Source organism: Lissotriton helveticus, chromosome 9, assembly GCF_964261635.1.
Source record: "Lissotriton helveticus chromosome 9, aLisHel1.1, whole genome shotgun sequence".
Taxonomy (NCBI): Eukaryota; Metazoa; Chordata; class Amphibia; order Caudata; family Salamandridae; genus Lissotriton; species Lissotriton helveticus.
Window position 1 is genome coordinate 176,387,198 of NC_136070.1, and position 22,019 is coordinate 176,409,216.

Genomic DNA, 22,019 nt, shown 5'->3' on the forward strand with positions numbered 1-22,019 from the left:
TTCGAAAGGAAAACCCTCTGTGACCGTCTCACCTCTTCATTCTAAGTGGTTAATGACAGTTCATCACAAGGCAGTGATTGCTGTACTCCCCAAGTGTGCCCGTTAGCTCTGTAGAGATGCATGCGTTATGGCTGTAACCTTAAAAGGTAACAACCGTCGTCACGGAAGCCGCACTGGAGCACTGGACACGCTCGGGAGTGGACACCATGGCGGACTTGTATGCCGACGGAACCCTGATCCCCTTTGCGACACCAGTCAGCGACATGGGCGTCCCGGCGGGACAGTTCTTACAACACGCCTCCATTGTGGCGGCATTCACAAGACGGTGGGGTAACATCACTGACGAGCCCCCCACACATCAACTGATACAACACCTGCACGTCATGGGGAATGGTTCGCATGCGATACATTGGCTAGCTCAAACGCTATTGTCACACACACACAGCATGCTCTACAACCTCTGCGTACCAAATGGGTGACCGACTGGGGGAGGAACTGGACGGACAAGGAGTGGGCGATGGTATTAGCAAGCCCCAAAAACGTCCCTCGCAACGCACGTTTTAAGGTGATTCAATTTTACATCTTGCACAGGGCATACCTCTCGCCAGACAAAATCAACCACTATTTCCCAGGTGCCACGGCTAGCTGCCCGAGATGTGCGCTTACTGGAGCGGACCTGCTACATATGCTGTGGCAATGCCCACGGATACAAACATACTGGCGGTCGGTGCTGCTGATTCTCGAGCGATGCACGGCCATGCTAATACCGCACACATGGGAGGCATGCCTATTGGGCCTCTACAAGAGAACCGCCCTTAATAGAGTCCCCTCCCGATTTTGGGACCTCGGCCTCCTTACAGCCAAAAGACTGCTCACCAAACATTGGAAACGCACAACTCCACCCCTAACACAACACTGGCGCGCCTCCCTCGACAACTGGGCAAGGGCAGAAAGCATCGTCCTCCTCAATGAGGAGATAGCAGGTTTGCGACAGTTCCCAGTAGCAACTTTATGGGACAACACACTCCGCTCCTTCCATAGGGAATGCCAATCACTGGGAGACCTCACACCTGACAATTATTCCCCCAGAAGGGATAGAGATGCAATAGAAGAGGCAGCCGACGTGGACAATGGCCTTGACGCCCCTGGCTGAGATACACATGCACCGCCTGAAGGGGCGACTGCCACGCCCTCAGATGACACCACACTCTAACGGGCGAGATGACACCCTCCATGCCTTCCCCACATCTCACACCTCCTGCGTACGCCCCCACGCCCTCCTCAAACTAGACAAGCAGCGACAAGCTCACCTGCTGACCTCCCTGAGACCCGCTCATGTCGCGACGCTCCCACCGCAACACACACAACGCGTCACTGAGCTTGATGACCACACCCCACCCCTCCCCCTTCCCTGTTTCCATATTCCCCCTACGGAGTGAACGAGGCTGGAATGACAACGATGAGACCCCACTATGACTCACTGAGTGATGAACAGATGCATTGCGCGCTACGCCTCGTGAACATGACATGCATCCTTGCGATGTAGAAACATGTCTGATATGCTTTTCACTTTCCTTCTCTCCCTGAATAATTACCGAGGGAGGTCTGTACGTGGAATAGTCAGTACCGCGCCTATAACGACATCCAACGGCACCTTGCCCCTATACCATCACACTGGACATACACTCGCTACACGCGATGAGCCACATTCGCATGCTATGTCCCACTGACTCGACCACTCAAAGCCATCTCTATTCTGGCCGATGGTTAAGGGTCTATGTAGATACAGACAACACATCCCAGTGGGGAGCATGGAGGGGAATTGTTGTTCGTTTCATGTAACGTCTTTCTTCTTTTCAGCAACGATGGTTAGGAATGGAGAAGATTGTAATGTATAATGCTGTCACTGTACTTGTTCCTTGCTGCACATCGCAAAAATAACCTTTGCCTTACCCCCCTCCGATTACGGCTCTGTATTGTTACCATATGTTGAAATATCAATAAAAATATTCAAACAAAAAAAAAATGGCTGTAACCTTAAACCAAGGAGGTCTGCGAGGTTTCCCTTCTGTCATGTTTGTGGGGACTGACCACCGACTGGAAGTTTTTTTTAATTAATTTTTTATTTACCATTTTAAACAAACGGTGGTAATTGACATATTTGTCACTACACACCCACATATAGGTCACACAGTGAAACAAAATGCTGATAGATTCACTTACTACAAACATCGTTATTGTATAGCATACATAACTGTAAAAGGTAGGAGGTGATTTGCGATGTCCGGGGTACACACGCCAGGAGCCTTTGGGCAACATAATAACAGAAGGGCAAGTCTGATCCTCTCCCCCATAAGTCATTTGGTGGCAATTTCCACCGACTGGAAGTTGGTGATCTGGAATGGTGGTAGTGGCATCATACTCCTTAGGTTCCTAAAACATTGGTTCCATTGCTGATGTAAAGCCCATTGCAGTGTTCTCGCATCCATAAGTGAAAGTGGATGATAGGAAGCATGCAAGATTTCATCAATCGAAGTAGATGGGTGACTACTTCTGCTGTTATCTTTGTGAAAGTTCTAGGGCTCAGATGAGCCGAACTGCAAATTGAAACACTCCTCAGGTATTTGCTGTAAACCTTACACATGAGAACATGAACGTTTGTGAATAGGAGATTTAAATAGCTTGAGACATTTTTGTTCTGCAGGACTAGCAGAATATGCTGTAGAGTGGCCATCTTGCATTCTTTAAAAAAATAATATTTATTAAATGTGAAACTGTCTTACTCATAAAAACAAATTGTTCCAATGATAAATTGTCAAAAAAAGTAGAAAGTCTATGTATATAGAAGAAAAAATAATGGAAGTCATTTGCGCCTTTTGCATCTTATGTATCAGCTAGATCTTGAACAGGGAACCTTAGTGAATCATTGATTAGTGTCACTTAGCTTCAGCTAGCGCTGATGAATCTTCATTGCTGTAAAAAAATATTAATAATAATGATAATCTGGGTCGAAGACGCCTGACAGCTGTAAATGTAAATGTAAATGTAAATGTAAATGTACAGGAATTTATATAGCGCAAATCACCAAGCGGTTTCTAAGCGCTTGCTTAGGGAACCCGTCCTGGTATTCCCCTGTGAGATAACCCCGGCAGGGCATCCACAAGGTGAAAGCCAGGCATCCCACCGCGAGGGGCCGTTGTGGAGATTAAGCAAGCTATTGCCCAGAGTCGCAGAGTGTGAACCCGTGAATCGAGTAGGCACCGGAGCGAGAATTGTCGAGTCCATGGATATTTTAGGACTCAAGACCCCGCCGAGCCGGGAATTGAACCCTGGTCCCAGGCTGACCTCTGCTTCCAGCTCTGCCTCCTCTAACCAGTGAGCCACACTTCTCCACTCTGTGGCATGGTTATATTTGCAATACGTAGAAACATGAATTAATTTATGTCTTCACCATGTGCTTTTGACACTTGTATTGTTACTCTTGCAACAGGCTTTGAAAGAGATGTACTTGGAAAGAAAACAATACGTAGCACAAGCAGTAGTGCCATCATATGCGAGTACCGAGAATTGGGGAGGACATTTGAGCCTTAAGGGGCAGAGGGAGGAGATGTGGTCAGTTGTCTGAGTGGTATGGTGCGATGACAAGCTAAAATTAAATTCTGGCTTTTAAAAAAAATATTTAATTTCGTTCCATTATGCGATTTGCTGTTCTTTTGCCTGATTCCTTATCTTCCTACATATGCAGCATTTAGAAATGGGCTGAACTTAATGATATTGCAATTCCAATCGACTCTGCTTGTGTTTTATTTTAATAATCATTTGTAGTAATCAAAGAAAACATTGTGCAGATTGTGTATTGTTGAGACTTTCTGAAAAGAGTTTTTTTCTTTGCAAGGACAAAAAAGAGCACCACAGGTGAAATTCCACCCTCCATGTCGGGCAGTTGTGCAGTGTGCGTGAATAAAATAATGTACTTATTTGGAGGTCATCATGCAAGAGGCAACACAAATGAGGTTGGTCCTGTATTATCCGTTTTAAGCATGTTCTCTGCCTCTTTCATGCTATTCCTATTTTTAACCTAAAATCTAACCTGGATCCTCGAAGAATCATCCTCAAGTGTTTATTTCATGACTGAGATTGCTATGCTATTTAAACATTCAGATTCTTCTAATTTGTGTTTGCAGTTCTACATGTTGGACTTGAGTTCGGATGACAGCGTATTGCAGTGGAATAGAATAGTCTGTAAAGGTGTTCCTCCTTCGGAGAAGGACAAGCTTGGCGTGTGGGTTTATAAAAATAGGTATGTTTAAAGTGAAAACTAGTACTGCACCTTTTTTTTTGGTGACGCCTAAGACATCTCATGCACTGTCTGTTGTGAGACATGTTATGAGCTTACAGTGAGCTTAGGGCCCGTCCATTTCTTTCTGTTGGTTGGCTTTATTGTCACTCTCATTTACCTGCTTCTTCTTTATCAGTTTCCTTGGGCTTTCCTTCGTCTTCTGTTGTTTGTCCTCCTCTGGAGCATTGACCCATTGCTAGCGTCTTTCCACTGCTCCCTTTTCTGGAGCTACGTTTTGCTTTTAGCTTAAGTACTCTATAGGAGTGAGTGTTTTTCAGTAGTCTTTCTCGTGTACTCTGTGTTCCTGTTCCTCCCCTCACTCCCTCCCTCAGTTGCTGTTCTTGCTTCCTCCCTACCGTACACCTACCGTTGCTGTTCTTGCTTCCCTATCCCCTCCATTGTCCATTTGTTTCCCCATCCCCACTCACCAAAATCTCTGTTGTCTGTCTGCTTTCCCTTCTCAGCACACATCCTTCTCTTTTGTCCATTTGCTTCCCCTTCCCCGCCCTTCTTCCCTTGTCCATATGCTAACTCATCACAATGGCTTTACATTAGCTATGTGCTTCGCTATCCCTCCATGTCTCTATTGTTCAGGTGCTTCCCCATCCACTCTCAGTTGTCAGTGTGTTTCCCCTTTCTTGTCTCTCGCTTGTGTTTCTGTCCCCCACCCGCATCCTTCTCTCCTGCCCTTCCTTCATGTTGCCACGTCCTCCGCTTGCTCTCCCAACCCACTTCCCTTTTTGATAATTATTTGTTTAGCGCATTAGCGGTATATCAAAAAAGTGCTTTTTTGGCTACTTTTTTTCTAGTTCACCTCAGAGATCAATTGGTAGAAATATACACACTATGTTACTGCGTGGCTACAAAAAGATGCGACAGCACATGATAATTTATTTTAAAATATTCTTTTTAGCCCTGCTACAGTACAGTATGACTAAAATCATTGCCAAAGCCAACTCTTTGAAGAAGAAGAAGAATAGGTCTTTAAGGCGTGAATTATTGACTTTGACAATGCTTGTTTTTCCCTATTATTGGTAATGCAGAATCAAATGCTATGGTACGGCTTCATTTTAACTCTTTGTTGTGCAGCATATTTACGTCAACTGTTCAAGGGATTAAAAAATACATACTACCCAACCTGGGAGGTAGATGTTTCCCAGTATCCGATTAGAAAACCACAGGTATCCGAGGGACTATTTTCTGGATGAAAATAACCACCAGGAAAGAAGTCTTGGAATTCTGTTCAGACTCAGGCTCTGAAATGAAAGTCAAAATCTTCTGGCAGAGTAAGACTTGAAGCTGCCGCCAGGCCGAATTTCGTAATGCTAGATACCTTCTCTGTAATGTTTTTCTCAACCAGTTTTCTCAGTGGGATGAAACCGTTTTATTTTTTTTGTGCATCTTAACTGTGACCTCCCTGTGCACATCTCCGCACACTGTCCCAGTTCTTTGAAGGTGGAAAAAATTACTGAGTTCCAACATACACAAAGCGCTCGGAATGTTTCTCCTGGTCCGTCCTGCAATCCAAAGCTGCTCAGGTTAGATTTCTCAAAACCTGGTCTCTCTACAGCCAGGTATTCTGTAGGGTCCGGTCTTTTTGTGGTCACCTGAACGATCTTGAAATCAGGACTTTGTCTGGTTTTTGTGTCCACAAAGCAGGCAAACAGGAGGCTAGCCGCGTGACTCTTGGTGCAGTTCCTGTCCCTGGCTGCCAGCAGGATTCAGGAGTCTTTTTCTTGCTGCAGCAGCCAGGAGTCTATTTTCAGCAAGTGCTGTCATCTTATGGTGGAGTTGTCCTAGGCCCAGTAATGTTCTCAGGAGGTGGTGGCTAATGTGTCTAAGATTTATCAATGCACTTGGCTGAGACTGGAGAAATTCTACCACCAAATCCTAACTCTTTTCTTTCCGCCACCTTTTTTTTTGCAGCACTTCTTTTTGTTTCAAGATTCCGGAAGCCAGCTTCCACCAGGCAAAAGCCTGTCATCAGCTCCTTAGCCACTTATTTAGATGAGCTCTCCTCCCACCTGATAAGGGCACAACTGGTTCTGTCACAGCCAAGGTTGTCTATCCCAGCTCTGGAGGCCATGGTGAGGGGCAGAAATAGTTTCAAGCCAGTTCTGCCTCAGTAGCCTTAGTTACATTTTTGCACAGTTCCCTTTCCACCTAGTGTTTCACTATTAAATCAGAATTTGAAAATTAAGAAGAGACTAACTTTGATTTTTTGTTTCTCGCCTTTTCCCTATCAAAAATAGGAAACAAAGATTGTAGACACTGTTTGTGGAAAAAGTCTAGTAACGGTCAAACAGTAAAATAGCTTTGGGATTGATTTCACTGTGTAAGCACACCAACCCCAATGTATAGTATATGTTAGCACCCTGCCCTATGGGCACTCTTTGGTGGTGACTTCTGTATAAATAAAATAAGCTTTTTTTTTAAAAGCACACATTAGGGATGACTTTCGAATAGATAAAAATAGGCTTCTATAAACGGCAAACGGATTTTTTCCTACCATTGCAGTGAATTTAAAGCTGCCGCTGAGGCGGAGCCAGTGGTGCTCATGGCAGCCATATATTTTTGTCATATATGTACATGTGAATACACACTGCAGCCCACATATGACTTTTAACTTCGACACCATAAGTGCATTTTCTGCACCATCTATAATGGTTTTACAGGTGCCTTGGAACAGGCACTGCTTGCACTTTCTTTGAGCGTGAACTACTAGGGTCCATGGTCACTCATTCAAGTAGGATTTATTTGTAAAATCACCATCTGCAAACTCTTTTACAGATCACAGGATGCCAATGCAAATCAATAAATCAATCAGTCAGTCAGTCAGTCAATCACTTTTATTCGATTAATAAAAATCAGAAAAAGACACAGGGTACAAATAATCACGTGCAAAACAATACTACGGTACATACAATTGCAATTACTTAAAAACATAGAGAGTATAAATAACATTTCATATTTAAAATGAGCATATTTCATAAGTTCAATAAAAAGAATTAAAAAATTCCATTTAACCAATTAGCTACATGGTTTTAAAAAGGCAACGGCACTACAAGCATGATTCAATTATTGTATGTCTGTGCCGTAAATTAGAGCGCTTCTTGTTTATGCGAACACCTGCCACTAAAAAACTTGCTACATGGAATGTTACACGTGCACTAGATAAAAGTTGTAAAAACAGGAGTGCTGGCCTGACCTGTAAAAAGCCCGCCTCCCGCAAGATTGGTAACAGATATTTTTTTCTTATTTGTGCATAGTGTTCACAAAACATAGTGAAATGTAGTGTATCCTGTGTGGAGAAGTGATCGCAATCGCAAGGATTGGCATTAACTGGGGTCTCCCAAGTAGTATAAGAACCGAGCAAAAAATGTATCAGGTTAAAACGGAATCTAGTTAAAAGAAAGCGATGAAATGGTCTGGTTACAAAAACAAGATAGGGTTCAATGCCTGGGACAGTTGTAGGTACATAATTCCTTCTAACACATGGTTTTCTCATCTCAATCTCCTCCCGCTCTGCCGCAAACAGATTTACCAGTGCAGATTTTATCACCGTGACATCCTCTTTTTTAATGCGTTCAGGAGAGTGAAAGAGCTCAGTACGCCCCACAATTGTAAGCATTGATTTAACATAGGCCAGCCATGGGATTCTGTGGGCATTATCCAGTGCAAGGCAGACTTTAAGAATCATATGGTCTAGGGAAATTTCCGGATTAAGCCAGGTTTTTAACCAACCAATGACGGAAGCGGATTTTATTAGGTCTATTACAAACCCCATGCCTAGCTCTGTATGTATTGTAAAAGTGGGAGTGGACTGGGGAACGGAAAGCAAAGATCTAAAAAATGTATTTTCCACAGTCTGGATGTTGTCACATTTAGTATATCCCCAGATCACAGAACCATAAGTGGCTATAGCCAGGCATTTGGCTTTATACACTTTAAGGATAGCCTCCATTGGTCGCGCCCCCAACCTTTTAGCAAAACTCAACAGGGCTGCAGCTGATCTTGCTACTGCGTTGGTTTCTGACTTATGTTGAACACCCCAGGTTCCTCTATCATCCAAAATCACTCCCAAATAGGTAAAAATCGGAACCCTCTTTACCTCTTTGCCTGTGCAACAAAATGTTATTGATTTCTTTTTCCTGCTAGACGATCCGACAATCATGACCTGAGATTTTTGGGTGTTAATTTTCAGGTCTAACGAGGTCATGAAGTGGCCAAAAGAGGCCAATAATCGATTAAGGGCCACCCCAGTGCGTGCCAAGAGAACGGCGTCGTCCGCGTACAAGAGGGTCCGGGATGTTAGTCTCCCCTGCACGCGGGACGTCCACCGTTGAGGTGGCCAGGGCTGGCTCAAGTGCATTTATATATAATGTAAAGAGGAGGGGGGCCAGGATGCATCCTTGCCGCACCCCCCTCTCTGATTTGAAGTGGTTAGTACACCTTCCCTCCCGGGTGACTCTAACAGAGGCCTGTAATCCGCGGTGAAGATCAGCTAAAAAACCCACAAGTGGGGGGTCGATGCCCATGTCCAGGAGGACCCTCCACAGCCTCGACCTGTTTACCAGATCGAATGCTGAGGAGAGGTCCATGAAGGCCATGTACAAGGCCCCCTCCTTCACTGTTGTGTATTTGCTAATGATCCGGTGGGGATTTAAACATTGATCCAATGTGCTCCTCTTAGCCCTGAAGCCATACTGGGCATTGGACAGGGTTCCTCTGCCTTCTAGCCATGTTGTCATTCTACCTAAAATGACTCTGCCCAAGATTTTAACGGCTGAGTCTATTAGGGAAATAGGCCAATAGCAGGCAGGATCACCCCTTTGGCCCTTCTTAAAAATTGGAACAATAATCGACCTTGCCCAGGACTCAGGAAAATTGTTTTCTCTTGAGGCATTAAAAACATTGGTCAAAATCTTGGCCCAGAATTTCGGTGCGCACTTGTATAAGTCCGCAGGAACCCCATCCGGGCCCGGGGCCTTGTTTTTGAGTGTCTCATTTATGGCTTTTTCCACATCCTCCTCCTCAAAGGCCAAAATTGGTCCCACATGATGAAAGGAAAAACACTCCTGTGTGGGACCAGGGGTTGACTAGCTATAGATGTTTCCAAAGTGAACAATCCACTGTTCATCTGGGATAATGCATTCTACACCTTGGTTCTCCACCCCTGAAAAAAAGGGCTGGTTGATAACCCCCCAGAATTTGGAGCTATCCCGCAAGACTTCATCTGATTGAAGGTCACTCCATGCCTCATCCTTGATCTGGCGTTTACGATCCTGAATGGCCTGTTTATATTGTTTCACAAGGGAAACTATGTGTGTTCTGTTTCTGGTTGTTTCCTTCAGCGTAGTTAGGAGAGCAGAGTGTGCCTTGGAACAATTTGAATCAAACCATCTTTTATGTCTTTGGCCGCCTGGTTTGCATTTAGCTGTTAGATCAGTATTCACTTGTTGGCATATTATATTAAATGCCTTAGTTATCCTACTTTTGCAGCCTGTGTTATCTAAGCAAATGCCAACCTCTACTTCAACCTTAGCCAGAACATCTTGTAAAAAAGTAATCGGGGTGACCTTAGACCATTTCAGCCTCCTACCCTGATCTTTAGTTGTCAGATCCATGGCACATGTGGTCGGAGTATCTTTAAAATCCAATAAACCCCCTAAAGCAACCTCCAATATCACAGGGTTATGATCGCTAAAAAAAAGTAGAGTCTTCTACCCTATAGGTTAAAATCATGGGTAAAATAAAAGACGATAAAAAAATATATTCAATAACCGATCCTGTGTCTTTACCTTTAAACGTGGGGGGTCTAGGCCCGTCTACACAACAGCCTGATTCATAAAGATTGAAGGAGGCCAGGAGACTCTCCAAGGAACCCCCTTGATTTGTGTGTTCAAAGTGCGCGGGCAACGCATAAGGTGGCCCCCCGTTATCTACCGTAGTGCACTCCAAGGGACATGGGTGTATATTGAAGTCGCCCAAAAGGATGACCTCCAAACTGTTGTGTGTCGCTCTATACGTCTCTAAAAATTCCCCGAGCGATTCTAGTTGTTGATTAAGACTGACAATTACTGGTGAATTATAAAAATTTAGAAATAAAACAGTGGGGGAGTTCTCAACCAGTAGTTCTACTGCTAAGCAATGCGGTGAGCCTGTCTCTAACTGTTTTGCTGACCCATTCATGTTCAATGAGATTAGTAGTGCTAATCCTCCCTTAGCCCTCCCCGCCATGCTAGGTTTTGCGGGGATGCTATAGTGAATATACCCATCTACAAAAGGGCTATTTGCTGTGTCCCAAGTTTCTTGGAGGGCTATTATGTGAAAGGATGTGACAAAACCTACCCAGTTCTCATCATGGATTTTAGATCTACTACCAGCGATGTTCCAGCTAAGTATTCTACAAGAGTTTCTGTTGGTTGGATTAGGGGCACTCAGATATCTAGTGTCACATGGGATATGTAGTCAATCCAAGTTCTCTAACTGGAGCAAGGGGGAGAAACGATTTGACAATGGCAAGCCCCCGCTCTGTGTATCTTCGGGAATCTGTAAAGCTTCCGGGGATTAAGGGGGAATGCAAAGGTAACGAAGCAGTAACAGAAACACCACTGTCTGGGAACCTAGCAAAGTAACACGGTCCCAGAGTGGGAGTATCTCTGTTTGCTGTTACACTCTGAGCTGGAGGGCGTGTTTTCTGGCTACCCCGTGGAGGATAGAAGAAACCAAGAGGTAGTGGTCTAATTCCTTTGGTTAAGAAATCAGATCCATCCCAGAACAATTTTTCGGCCATATTTCTCCCACCAAAGTTTACAACAATACAGTCGCCAGTGATGTTCTTAGGTCTGTGACCTACCCACCCTACCCTTCTGGCCATGATGATGGAAGATGATATATCACCCTCCCCACTTGAGTAGTGTTTACACCATTCCCTTGATTTAACTAAAAGCTCCTCAGTGGACTCTCTCCCATTGTGTTCAAGGGGAGGGACCCCGTTAACACTGCCACAAAAGGAGCAGCGTCAGGTGGGAGGTGTAACCTGGGGCTACAAGACTTAGATGCAATATTGAAAGTATTAGGGCACAGAACTTGTGTGTTATGGTTTTTCTTTATAGCAGGTACAACCCTTGGATGTGAAGTAAGAGATCCGGTGCCACTTCTCGCAGTGTCCAAAGTAATTGCTGATGACTGAAATTTATGAGGCACGTAAGGGCGTGGGTTCCATGGATGGTCATTTGGCCCTGAGCATACCATGGGCTCTGTGTCTTGGTTCTCAACAATTTTATGGTCACTCGCCGTGTGGCAGTCTAATCTTCGATATTCTTTAATAAAGGAGTCAATTTTCTCACACCTCTTGAGTAGGCCAGCTACACATGTGTTCAGACAGTCAACAATGTCTTTACCAATACCCACCAACAGAGGCTCTAATTGTGCAATAAACAGTTCTTCTATTTTATCCCCCAGATCTGTGAGAATTTCATCATTTGAATCATGAGGCAGGTAAATAGCTTTCCCAGTATGTTTTTTTAGCTTGGGTCTGGCCGAAGTCGAGGGTTCATTAGAGCAGGATCCCTCTGTAGACACTAGCAAAGAAGCTTGGGGCACAAGTTCATGACTAGATGGTGCCTCAACGTGAGTGCGCTCGCTCGGGACCTCTGTAGAAACAAGTAATGTGTCTGGAATAAATAAGTCAATCGCCCTGTCAAGTTCTAGCTCCTTTTCAGCATTGGCGATTTTGTGGTTGATAGCGCCTACAGTTGACGTTAAATACGATATAATAGTATCAGCCTTGCGCGGAACTTTAGCATTTTTAACCCCTTGTCCATCAGTGCACAGATGTTTACGCTTACCCATGATGCAGCTAAGGGGGGTAGCCCGGCCCGGCCTCCTCTGGCCCCGGACGGCCACAGACGGCCCGCCCTCTGCCCGGGCTCAGCCCGGCAATGCCCGCGCGCGTCCCGGGAGGAAGGGCTGTCTCAAGTACGCCTCCGAGCGGAAGCCCCAGCTGTCAGGCGGCGTCCCCGCGAAGCAGGGGATGCTGGGAGTTGTAGGCAGTCCTGCCCTGCCCCTCTCGGCGGCCGCAGATGGTCGGCGGGGGCAAGCAGTGCTGGCTGAAGACCAGGTAGTGCGGCGAGCAAGTAGCAGACCCCCAGAACCGGTGAGAATGTTCCCCAATCCGTCAATAGATTTAATTTGATTTAGTCCTCTACTGAGATCAACAAATTACATAAAATACATTCTGTTAAAAACAATGATAATATAGCTGCTTTAATACAATTTTAGAAAACTCTTAAAAAATTGCAAATCATCAATGCACTTTTCAAGAAAACATTCACAACTTATTCTTGCAAACCATTCATCACATTATTTACTTAATAGTCTGTTCTGCAACTAAATGGGCTTAATGAAGTCAATTGAAGCCACTTTACAGGGAAATAACGTCTTTTTTATAAGTAGTTTTTATGCTTGCAAGTTGATATTTCTATTTGGCTGCATTGCTGGTTTGTTTGACTGGATCCCTTCAATTCCTTTTAGGTCTACGTTTTACCGAGCATATGTCAACAGAACAAAAATATACAAAGAAGGACTTTGGGTTGGCCCACTTAGCCATTAATTGTTTAATGTGTACTTTGCATTTTCAATCCACCGTAGGCAATTCATGAAATTTGTCAGTTTTCATATAGAGTTTGAATTATTTATTTGTACACAAATTTCAAGGGGCCGCCTGTGCGTATGCCCTACCTCAAAGATAGGCACACAAAATTGTTTATTTGGTACTGTTGATTTTGTTGGACAATCCTGTGAACATCTGAGTCCTCTGCAGCTCACATTCTGTTCCTGCTAGACACTGACATGGAATTCAGGGCACCCCTCTGACCCTTGCTCCTGCTGGGGGCGTGTGAGCAATCAATCAATCAATCAGCATTTGGAGAGCGCAGCACTTTCACATCTGGGGAGCTCTGGGGTGCATGATCTACGTTGAAAAGCCAGGGTTTGAGAAAACTGCATGAAGAGAGCAAAAACAAGCAGAAAAAGGCAAAACAGGGCAGAAAAATGAAAGAGCAGAAAAGGCAAAATAGAGGGCAGAAAAAAGAGCAAAAAAGGCAAACTAGAAGGCAGAAACACTAGCACAAAAGGCAAAACAGCACAAGAAACTAGCAGAGGAGGCACAAACCAAGGGTAGCAGGTAGACAGGCAGCAGAGGGTAGCAGACAGTGGGCAAACTGGACAGGAGAACTGTCAAAAGAAAGCTGGCATGAGGACCTGCTCCCTCCCTGTGTTGGCTCATCCTGCTGCATCAGACGATCACACCTGTGGAATTCACAGCACCCAGTAGTTCACCTTCTGCTCCCTGTGTGTGCTGCTGTGAAAAGTATGGGACACAATTAGAATAATGAGGCGAGGAAAACTGGTGGGGGTATTCCGACTGCCTTGTCCTGTAGCCCCAGTGTCATTTTCCTGGTCATTGTTTGCCAGTGTGTCTAGTTTTGAAGGGTAGTTTGGGCTGTGTGGGGGTCAACGGTTTTCAACATTTTGATAGACTGTGTTGTCCTAGGAGGGGTGTTTGTTCTTATCCCCAATTAGGCCTTCAGGCAGCTCAGCGCAATTCAGCCCAGGTTTATGCCATAAAGTGGTAATTGGGTCAGAGTAGAAACCCTAAACAGTGTGCACCCAACTCTCACTGTTTCTCCAGGGCTAGTAGGACCCGCATCTCCCCATCTATCGTGAAGGCACAAGTTGTCTCTTTCTCTCAAGAACCTGCATTTGACCGTTTTTGCATGACAGGATGGAGAGGGAGACAGGGCTGTCTTAATCTTTGACCCCTTCAGCTTCTTTTATGTGATGATTGCCGCTAGGCAGCTGTTTATAATTTTACACCCCTGTTTGTATAGACAGTCAGCCCAATAGCTAGTCATTGATGTAAGCCATCAGCAGTACCAATAACCCTCCACCCTCTCCTATGTGCTCCAGCAATGTCAGATGGGTATTTTGGTTTGGAGCACTCTATATCGGCTGCATCCCACATAGGCAGCGCCTTCTCACCGATGATCCAAGTAGCCTCTGATGCTCCTCTTGAGTGGAGGTGGGGGTTCTGCATGGGCGCCCAGCATGCAGCTCTAGCATCACCAGGTGCATTGGGAGTCAGTAAAAAAAAAATGGTGACTGTCATAGTCTCTATCTCTCTCTCACCCTTTCCTCTTGTGGGAAGTGCGTTGCAGTTCTCTGTGGGCAGTGGGCACCATCTTGAATTCTTCCATGCTCTTTTTCGTCAAGTGCTGTTACTTCATCATATTGAGCGCTCGTTTAGTTGACTCAGATCAGAAAACTCAGGAGAATTTAGTGTTCATATTTTTGGCACCAACTTGATCACATAATTGCTCCTGCTGTTTTTTTTTTTTTTTTACAGATTGGCCCTTCCCTCAACCAGGTAGTATGTGGCCATCTTTAGGCTCTTGCAATGTGGCTTCCCTGTTAAAGCTAAACTTATTTTCGTTGCTCATGCTTGGTATTTCAAGAAGAAATCTGCCAGCACTGTCCTGAGGTTGAACTGTCATCAGTGTAATTTTTGCTCAAACTAGATGCTCTTTAAACAAGTAACAAAGGACATTTGGCAGCATTTTCTTTTAAGATGGGCAATGCCGCAAGTTTTCTAAAAATCTCAAATAACAAGCACACTAGTTTGAATCCGTGGGTATTCTTTACCTTTAATCCTGCTTTTGATTGCGATAATTTCAGTTACAAGTTACTTAGTTTGTTTTCAGCAATTGTGGATTCTGTCTGCTCTTTCCTTGGTTTATAAACTGTTCTATTCTTTACCAAGCAGCTCTGTGAAGGCCAGTTTGTGGGCATTGATAAGACACTCGGAAGAAGTATCAACTCTGTGGTCTGAATATGCTACAATTGCTTTAGAGAAAATAAGGAAAGCACCCTGTTTCCTGAGAATTTGAATTATTTAAGAGCAAGAAGGCTGCCAAATACCTTGAAAAGTCTTATGTCTCAACACTTGTACAGTCCCATCAACAAATCAACAAGAAAGGCTTTCCTCTGTATATAATTCTATGTTCAGGCCTGAAGGCTCAGAATATGCATACTTATTTTTTTTTTTGCTCAGCAGCCCAACTAACACATTACAGCATAGGGACTACAAGTCACATGAGTCCTTGAATCAAGAAGTATGTTCTACCAATCCACTGCTTTCTTAGTCTGTATAACCAGCATCCAAGAGAAAGCGATTCCTCTTATTTCGCTGCTAGGCAGCCAGATAAGTTATTTTCCTTGGTTACTGATTATATCTATGGCGGTGTAGCAGTAAGTGCGATATTGCATTATGATACTCAAAACTATATTTACTGACCGCGTGCTATTAACTGAGAATGCGGGGCAGAAAATCACTTGAAACCAGGGAGAGTTTGTGTGTGGGCGTCTAAACTGGAGTTTGGTTGATGCTCTGCGTTTACTGACCTTTGGCTGGCATTTTGCTGACGATGTGTGTGGACCTGCACTTGGCTAATGGTGTGGGTGGCTTCGCACTTGATGACGGTGTGTGTAGATTGGCACTTGCCTTGTGGTGTGCGTGGAGTGGCACTTGGCTGGCGGTGTGCGTGGACTGGTGCTTGGCTGGCTCTGTGTATGGATGGCAACTCAATGGGGTTTGAACCAATATGGCCTAATACATGGGGAGGGATCAAAGTCACAATACAAAATCATATCAAATACCCCACAAGGCCAATGATCAACAATAGTTGAGAATGCACAACATACACATTAATATATGGTGCTTGAGAATTTCTCATTTCACAATGTATACATTTTCTTCATAGTTTTTCCATTTTCGAATAATCTAATCCATTTGGTCCAAATATTATACAACATTAAACAAATCAAATTACGACATGAAACAATACATAGATCATTTGAACAAAACGTGAGTTGTGTTGAGAGTGAGTCCAGAGTAACTCACATCAATCTTTCTCATCCTCCTTAAAAGAAATACATGGGGTAATCTGACCAATATTGCATTCCCACACTTAGCCTATTCCAATCTGATTTCTAGTTCTTTTCGAACTTGTGGATTCTTTCTAGACATGGTCAATATTCTTAAGTTGAGGTGGCACACCTTTTAAATCCCCAAGGCAATATGCCAACGTGTTTTGACCTCATTGAATAATGGGGCAGATACAGATCCTAAAAGAAAAAATAATTAATTATGATCATTGCATAAGGGACTAGATTAGTGCCTAATCCACTATTCACCTAGTGCAGCCCAAGAAATTTGTGCTTGCTGTGAATTCAACCTTTTTTATGTTGCATATATTCTTAGTCCTTTACTGTGCTACCCTCATAGTTAACCACACCTCTTGTGAGATCTAGAAGAAAGGCATGGGGATCGAGAGAAAGGGGGAAATCAATGTTTTAAAAGTACCTTCTGTGTCTTAAAAAATGACACCATCCTTTACATAGTGAGTACGTTTCTCACCCGAGCTGAACGGTGCAAATGCACACCGTATTTATGGTCGTCTCGTGCCTGTCGATTTGACGATTTACCAGCCGGGACTTATTTTCTTTTCTTTCTATTATAGCATTGCGGGAAGTAAACCAATATTATAGCATTACAACAACCATCTGTGAAAATACATGAATAAATACTGTCACAGAGGCACTTACTGCTTTCGCACTAATAAAATGAAAAGATTTTGTCGCCCCATTTCTATTACGGGTTCCCAGGACCACTTTGTGTCGGTGCGTGTCTAAGCTTCGACTGTTGCCGAAAGAAGTATTGGCTGATCACTTCCTGCTTTGACGACATTGTCATGGGAAATGTAGTTTCTACTGGAAATGCAGTATGTTTGAAAGGGAGAACTGCAGAATTTTGGATATTCGTTAATGGAAGTTTTTTTTTTTAATGGAAGTTTGTTTTTTAGAATATGAAAAAATATATTTGGCGTGGAACACTGTTGTTGCACAATGAATCAGAAAAGCAGCCACAATTAAAGATTTCTCCAGCAGAACAACATAATACAATTAGAATACATTTGTGAACACATTTATCTCAATCTTAAACTCCCCATTATTGCAATGACCCTATATTTAAGTTTGTTTGCTTAGCCTCATATTTTGAAAGTGTGTGCTTGTTCTCTGCTTGAAAAGCATGTATATGTTGTGAACTCTGATAACTCATATGTTCTCTGCTTCATGAAATTCAAGAAATAATGTATTTAAAACACATTTGTTATGTCTGATAACTCATTTAGGCCATATCAGCTGTACGTAGTTTCATAATTATTAGAGCCTCTTGTTGTCCCAAATAAGGTATCATCGTCATATAGTGGTTTGACTTGTCCTAATACAGTCCATTTCATGTCTTCAACACTATGGTTCCTTTCCAGAAAGTGTTTACCAGTGGTGCCGTCAAATTGCGACATCTTATCCGGGATTTATGTTGGCAAATCCGATGTCTGATTTCTTGATTCGTTTGGCCTCTATATTCTTTACCACATGGACACAAAATCCCATAAATCACATTTTTAGATTTACAATAAGTGAATTTTTTATGTTGGATCGAAAAGCTATCATACCCAAATATGGTCCCTTCAATTGTTGATTAACATGCCACAGGTACCACATCTAAGGTGTCCCAGAATTGGGTGTAAGCACCATTTGGATTTCTTTATTTAAATGAACCAATTTATCTCTATAAAGTTTTTTTATTTCTCTTTAGTGCAAATAAAGCGTATTATCTTTTTTACCTCTGAAGTGGCAGTACTGAAGGAGGTTACACAAACTAGACGATCTGTCGGTTGTTTATTCTTTGATTCTAATAATGTCGCTCCAGGTGTGTACCATGCTCTTTTCATTGACCACTGTAGTAGTCAATGAGGGTATAGTCGATCTTTAAGTTTGATAAATAAATGGTGCTTAACAGGCTGTAGCGGGAACCAGGAATTTCCCCGGTGGGTCAGAGGGGCGGATCCTGGTTTGCTTGCCTTGGGGGCCGTTTTGTCACTGGGGGATGGTTTTGCATCAGTGCTGCAATATCGGCACCCAGTAACAAAAGCAGGAGTAAGCTGATACCTCACTTCTCCAATGCAGAATCGGCTAAAACTTATTTTTTTAAAACAATGTAGCGCTTAGAATTCGCTGTGCTATTTCCTTAATCGTTATGTTTTTGGCCCTTCCCAGTCACAGCACCAATAACACTACCAATAACACCACCACCAATACCAGTACCACCAATAGCAACACCTCCACCAAGTACCACCACCACCAATACCAGCACCACCAATATCACCATCAATACCACTACCAATACCACTACCTCAGCGCCTCTCGCTCACTAGTTATAGCAGGGGCACTGTACAAGGCTGGAGCTGCAGCCAAGACCATCCCTCCCTCCCTCTATGCCTGCCATAATGCACTGCCAGCCCTGCACCAGGAGGTGAAAGCAGGGCCCTACTACAGCTGGAGTGTTTTTTATTAGGCCAACAACAGCACTGACATTACACAATGCCACACTGCACACTCAAATCACGTAGAGGGCAGGAAATAGCCCCCTCCCCGCTCTTCCTCCTGAGCCGCAACGATGTAACCACAGAGCGAAAAATGTTGGAGCGCTTTGTTAGTGTTTATAGCTCGGATCATATGTAACTCTCACTTCACACTTTCTGTCTTTGTAATTTACAATACTTACACATCTTCTTCACTGCACTATTTATCACTACTTTGAATACGTCGCAGGCCGGTCTCTTTATCTGATATCTACAATCTAACAAGCGGTCGAGAAGGTCCTTTATTGCAATACAGTAGGTCTCGCATTTGCAAGAGTTTAAGCTATTAGTGTTTTGAATGACAATGCCTTTTATTTATGTTTTAAAACCCAAAACATAAATAAAAGGCATTGTCATTTACAATGCCAATAGCTCAAACTCGCATGAATGCGAGACCTATTGCATTGCAAATGCTTGTTTTTTAAAATGTAATTAAGATGATTTAGAACTTAAAAAGGGAATTTTAAATTACAATTCCTTAGACACCAAACATGGCATTTTATCCTTATCGCTTATTAAATGTAGTTGGGTAGCCCTGTGTTAACCTATGGAAGAGGTAGTCTTCACATTAGTGAACCAAAACGATGTGAGTTTTTCACTACTTGGACATGTAAAACCTAAAAGTACATGTCAAGCTTTTTCGGTACAATGCAGCCTTCCCTATGGACTATTTAGGGCCTACCCTGGGGGTGACTTATATGTATTAAAAAGGTAGTTTTAGGCTTGGCAAATGGTTAAAAGTTTAAAACTACACACAGCTGCAATGGTGGGCCCGAAACTTGTTTTAAGGGACTACTTATGTGTGTGGCATAGAGTTGAGCCTGGTGATGGAAAGAGGTCTCTTTGGGGAGCCCTTCATTGAAGAACTAAGCAAGTTTGTTACCATGTTTTCATCTTTGAACAAGGCGCAATAGTACAGGCAGGACGTCTTTCGGGTATCAGGTTTTTCGGAGGGGCTAGTAGAGGTAGGGGACACCTGTTTACCCTTGTTTTCCAGGACCAAAAGAAGTTTGGGGTTTTATCCCGAGGTGCAATCTATAGGCATGTTAACGCTCTGGTAGTATCAGCATTTAAGGATTATGCCTTTTTCTCCAACAGAGTTTGGGTGTTGGTTATGCCTTTTTGTGCACAAATAGAAGGAGCGCACTGGGGATGCATTGTTTATCCTGATGGGAACTGGGTTCATGATGGCATTCTTTTGGAACCCCAAAGCAGAGGTGAAAACCAGTCTCACTATCTTTTCATGGTAGGACACTATCCTCCTTGACCCGGAGTTAGCATATCCTGGTAGATTAGAATTTAGTAATCCTGACATACTTGACGCACAGAGGCCTTGCCCAGCAATATTTTCCTGCTAGAAATTAAAGATCAGGCTTAAAGCCGATATTACATTTGATATTTTTCAGTCAGTGGTTGCTTTACTACCCTTTTAAAATAGAAGGCATGCATCTTCTTCAGGACATTCTGTTGCCTGTGGTTTATCATGGAACTTGACGGGAAGGATGACTGTCATCGCAAGGGGAACTGAGGAGATGCGAAGAAGAGACAAGGCTTTTTGAGGCAGCTCACTAGGTTGGTGAGGGTGTTTGCATCCTCAATACAGGCAATCTCAACATAACCCCTGTATTACAGAGCATTGCAGAGCTTGAAAGCCTCCCATTGGCAAAAAGCTCTGCCATATGCATCAAAGGTACCACTGACTTAGGAACCCAAGATGGAGATCCAGTGGTGGTAGGACCGTATTGAGACCTAGAATGGGAATGCCATCTTCAGCCCTGCACCAAACATGTTTATACATTTGAATGTGGAGCGTGATTGGGGCTATCTCTACAGGAGGATCTTGGTCCACACAAAGAAAAGATGAGATCTAATTTATCTGGAATTACTTACAATGCTATTTGCTGTGAAATGCCTGACAAAAGACAAGCGTCCTGCTCTATTCTTTCAAGATGGACAATGTATTAGTGGTCCAGTACATAGATTAGGGGAAACAAATCAAACATCCTGGCGTATTAGACGAGTGATTTCTAACACTTCTGCTTGGACAAAAAGATATCTATCACAGTGGAGTATCTTCAGTGCAGACAGAAATCTGTGATTAATTGGAATTTCAGGCATCTGAAGGATTTCAGTGCTTGGAGATTGGAAATTGCAGTGTTCCTGAGTTGTAGAAAGGGGGGGGGATCCCAGGTGGACCTATTTGCATCACAGCTGTACCATCAACTGCTGAGGTTTTATAGCTGAAGACGGGATCTTCTGGCAGAAGCGACAGATGCATTACTTCAAAATTTGGACTGGGTCTGAATTATGCATTCCTGCCATTTTCACTGATGAACAGGTTTACGGCACAAGTCAGGAGACATAGCGTGGAATAGGTGCTAGTGACCTCTTTCTGGAGGGTGCAAGAGTGGTTTCCAATTCTTTTGGATCTTTCTCCATATTCACTGATTCTTCTTCCCCAATTCATGCACATTTTGAAGGATGTTCTAGGCAGATCACACTAATTAGTGATGAAAGGGACACTCCAATTGATGGCATGTATGAGTACAGGAAATGCTGGGAAATTGCTGGGCCTCCGGAATAGACTTGTGGCTTCATTAGGAAAGCTTGGTTGGAAAATACCAATAAACAGTATAACGCAGCATGGCAGTGATTATCATGTTGGAGTGCGGGACGTAGTGCGAATTCCTTGGGAGCAGATGTAGTACATGTACTGAATTGTTTGTCAGAGTTGTGTTCAAGTTTGGATTATTACACAAACAATGCATGTTGGTCAGCAATAACCGCAGAACACATACTAATTCATGGTATACCGATGGCAGAACATTCAATAGTCTAGATTATTAAGGTGTGTGTAACTATCATGCCCACCGGAGCCCCAAAACAGTAAGCAGTGGGATGCCATTTGGTTTTGAAACTCGAGTGTTGGCAGGGTAATTAATTTTTACCAGACACAACCTTTCTGGGAAGTTGGCAATGTACTGTGCCTTTTATCGTGAAAGAGAGTGTCTGATATTAGGGTTTTTTGGCATCTCATCTAGAATTTCCAGAAGGAGTTACTTTTACGGGACCTTGAAGAACAAAATCTAAAATTATGTTTGGCTTTTCCAGACAACCCAGATTGTGTGTAG

The 22,019-nt window shown here is 43.5% G+C and overlaps 1 protein-coding gene across 1 annotated transcript in view; it reads left to right on the forward strand.

Moving 5' to 3' along the window:
- KLHDC2 (kelch domain containing 2) overlaps positions 1-22,019 on the forward strand; it is a 151,353-nt gene that overhangs the window by 44,716 nt on the left and 84,618 nt on the right. Inside the window, exons 3-4 of the mRNA XM_078659710.1 lie at positions 3,896-4,013; positions 4,185-4,300. Coding sequence (XP_078515836.1) covers positions 3,896-4,013; positions 4,185-4,300 — 234 coding nt within the window. The remainder of the gene's footprint in view (positions 1-3,895; positions 4,014-4,184; positions 4,301-22,019) is intronic.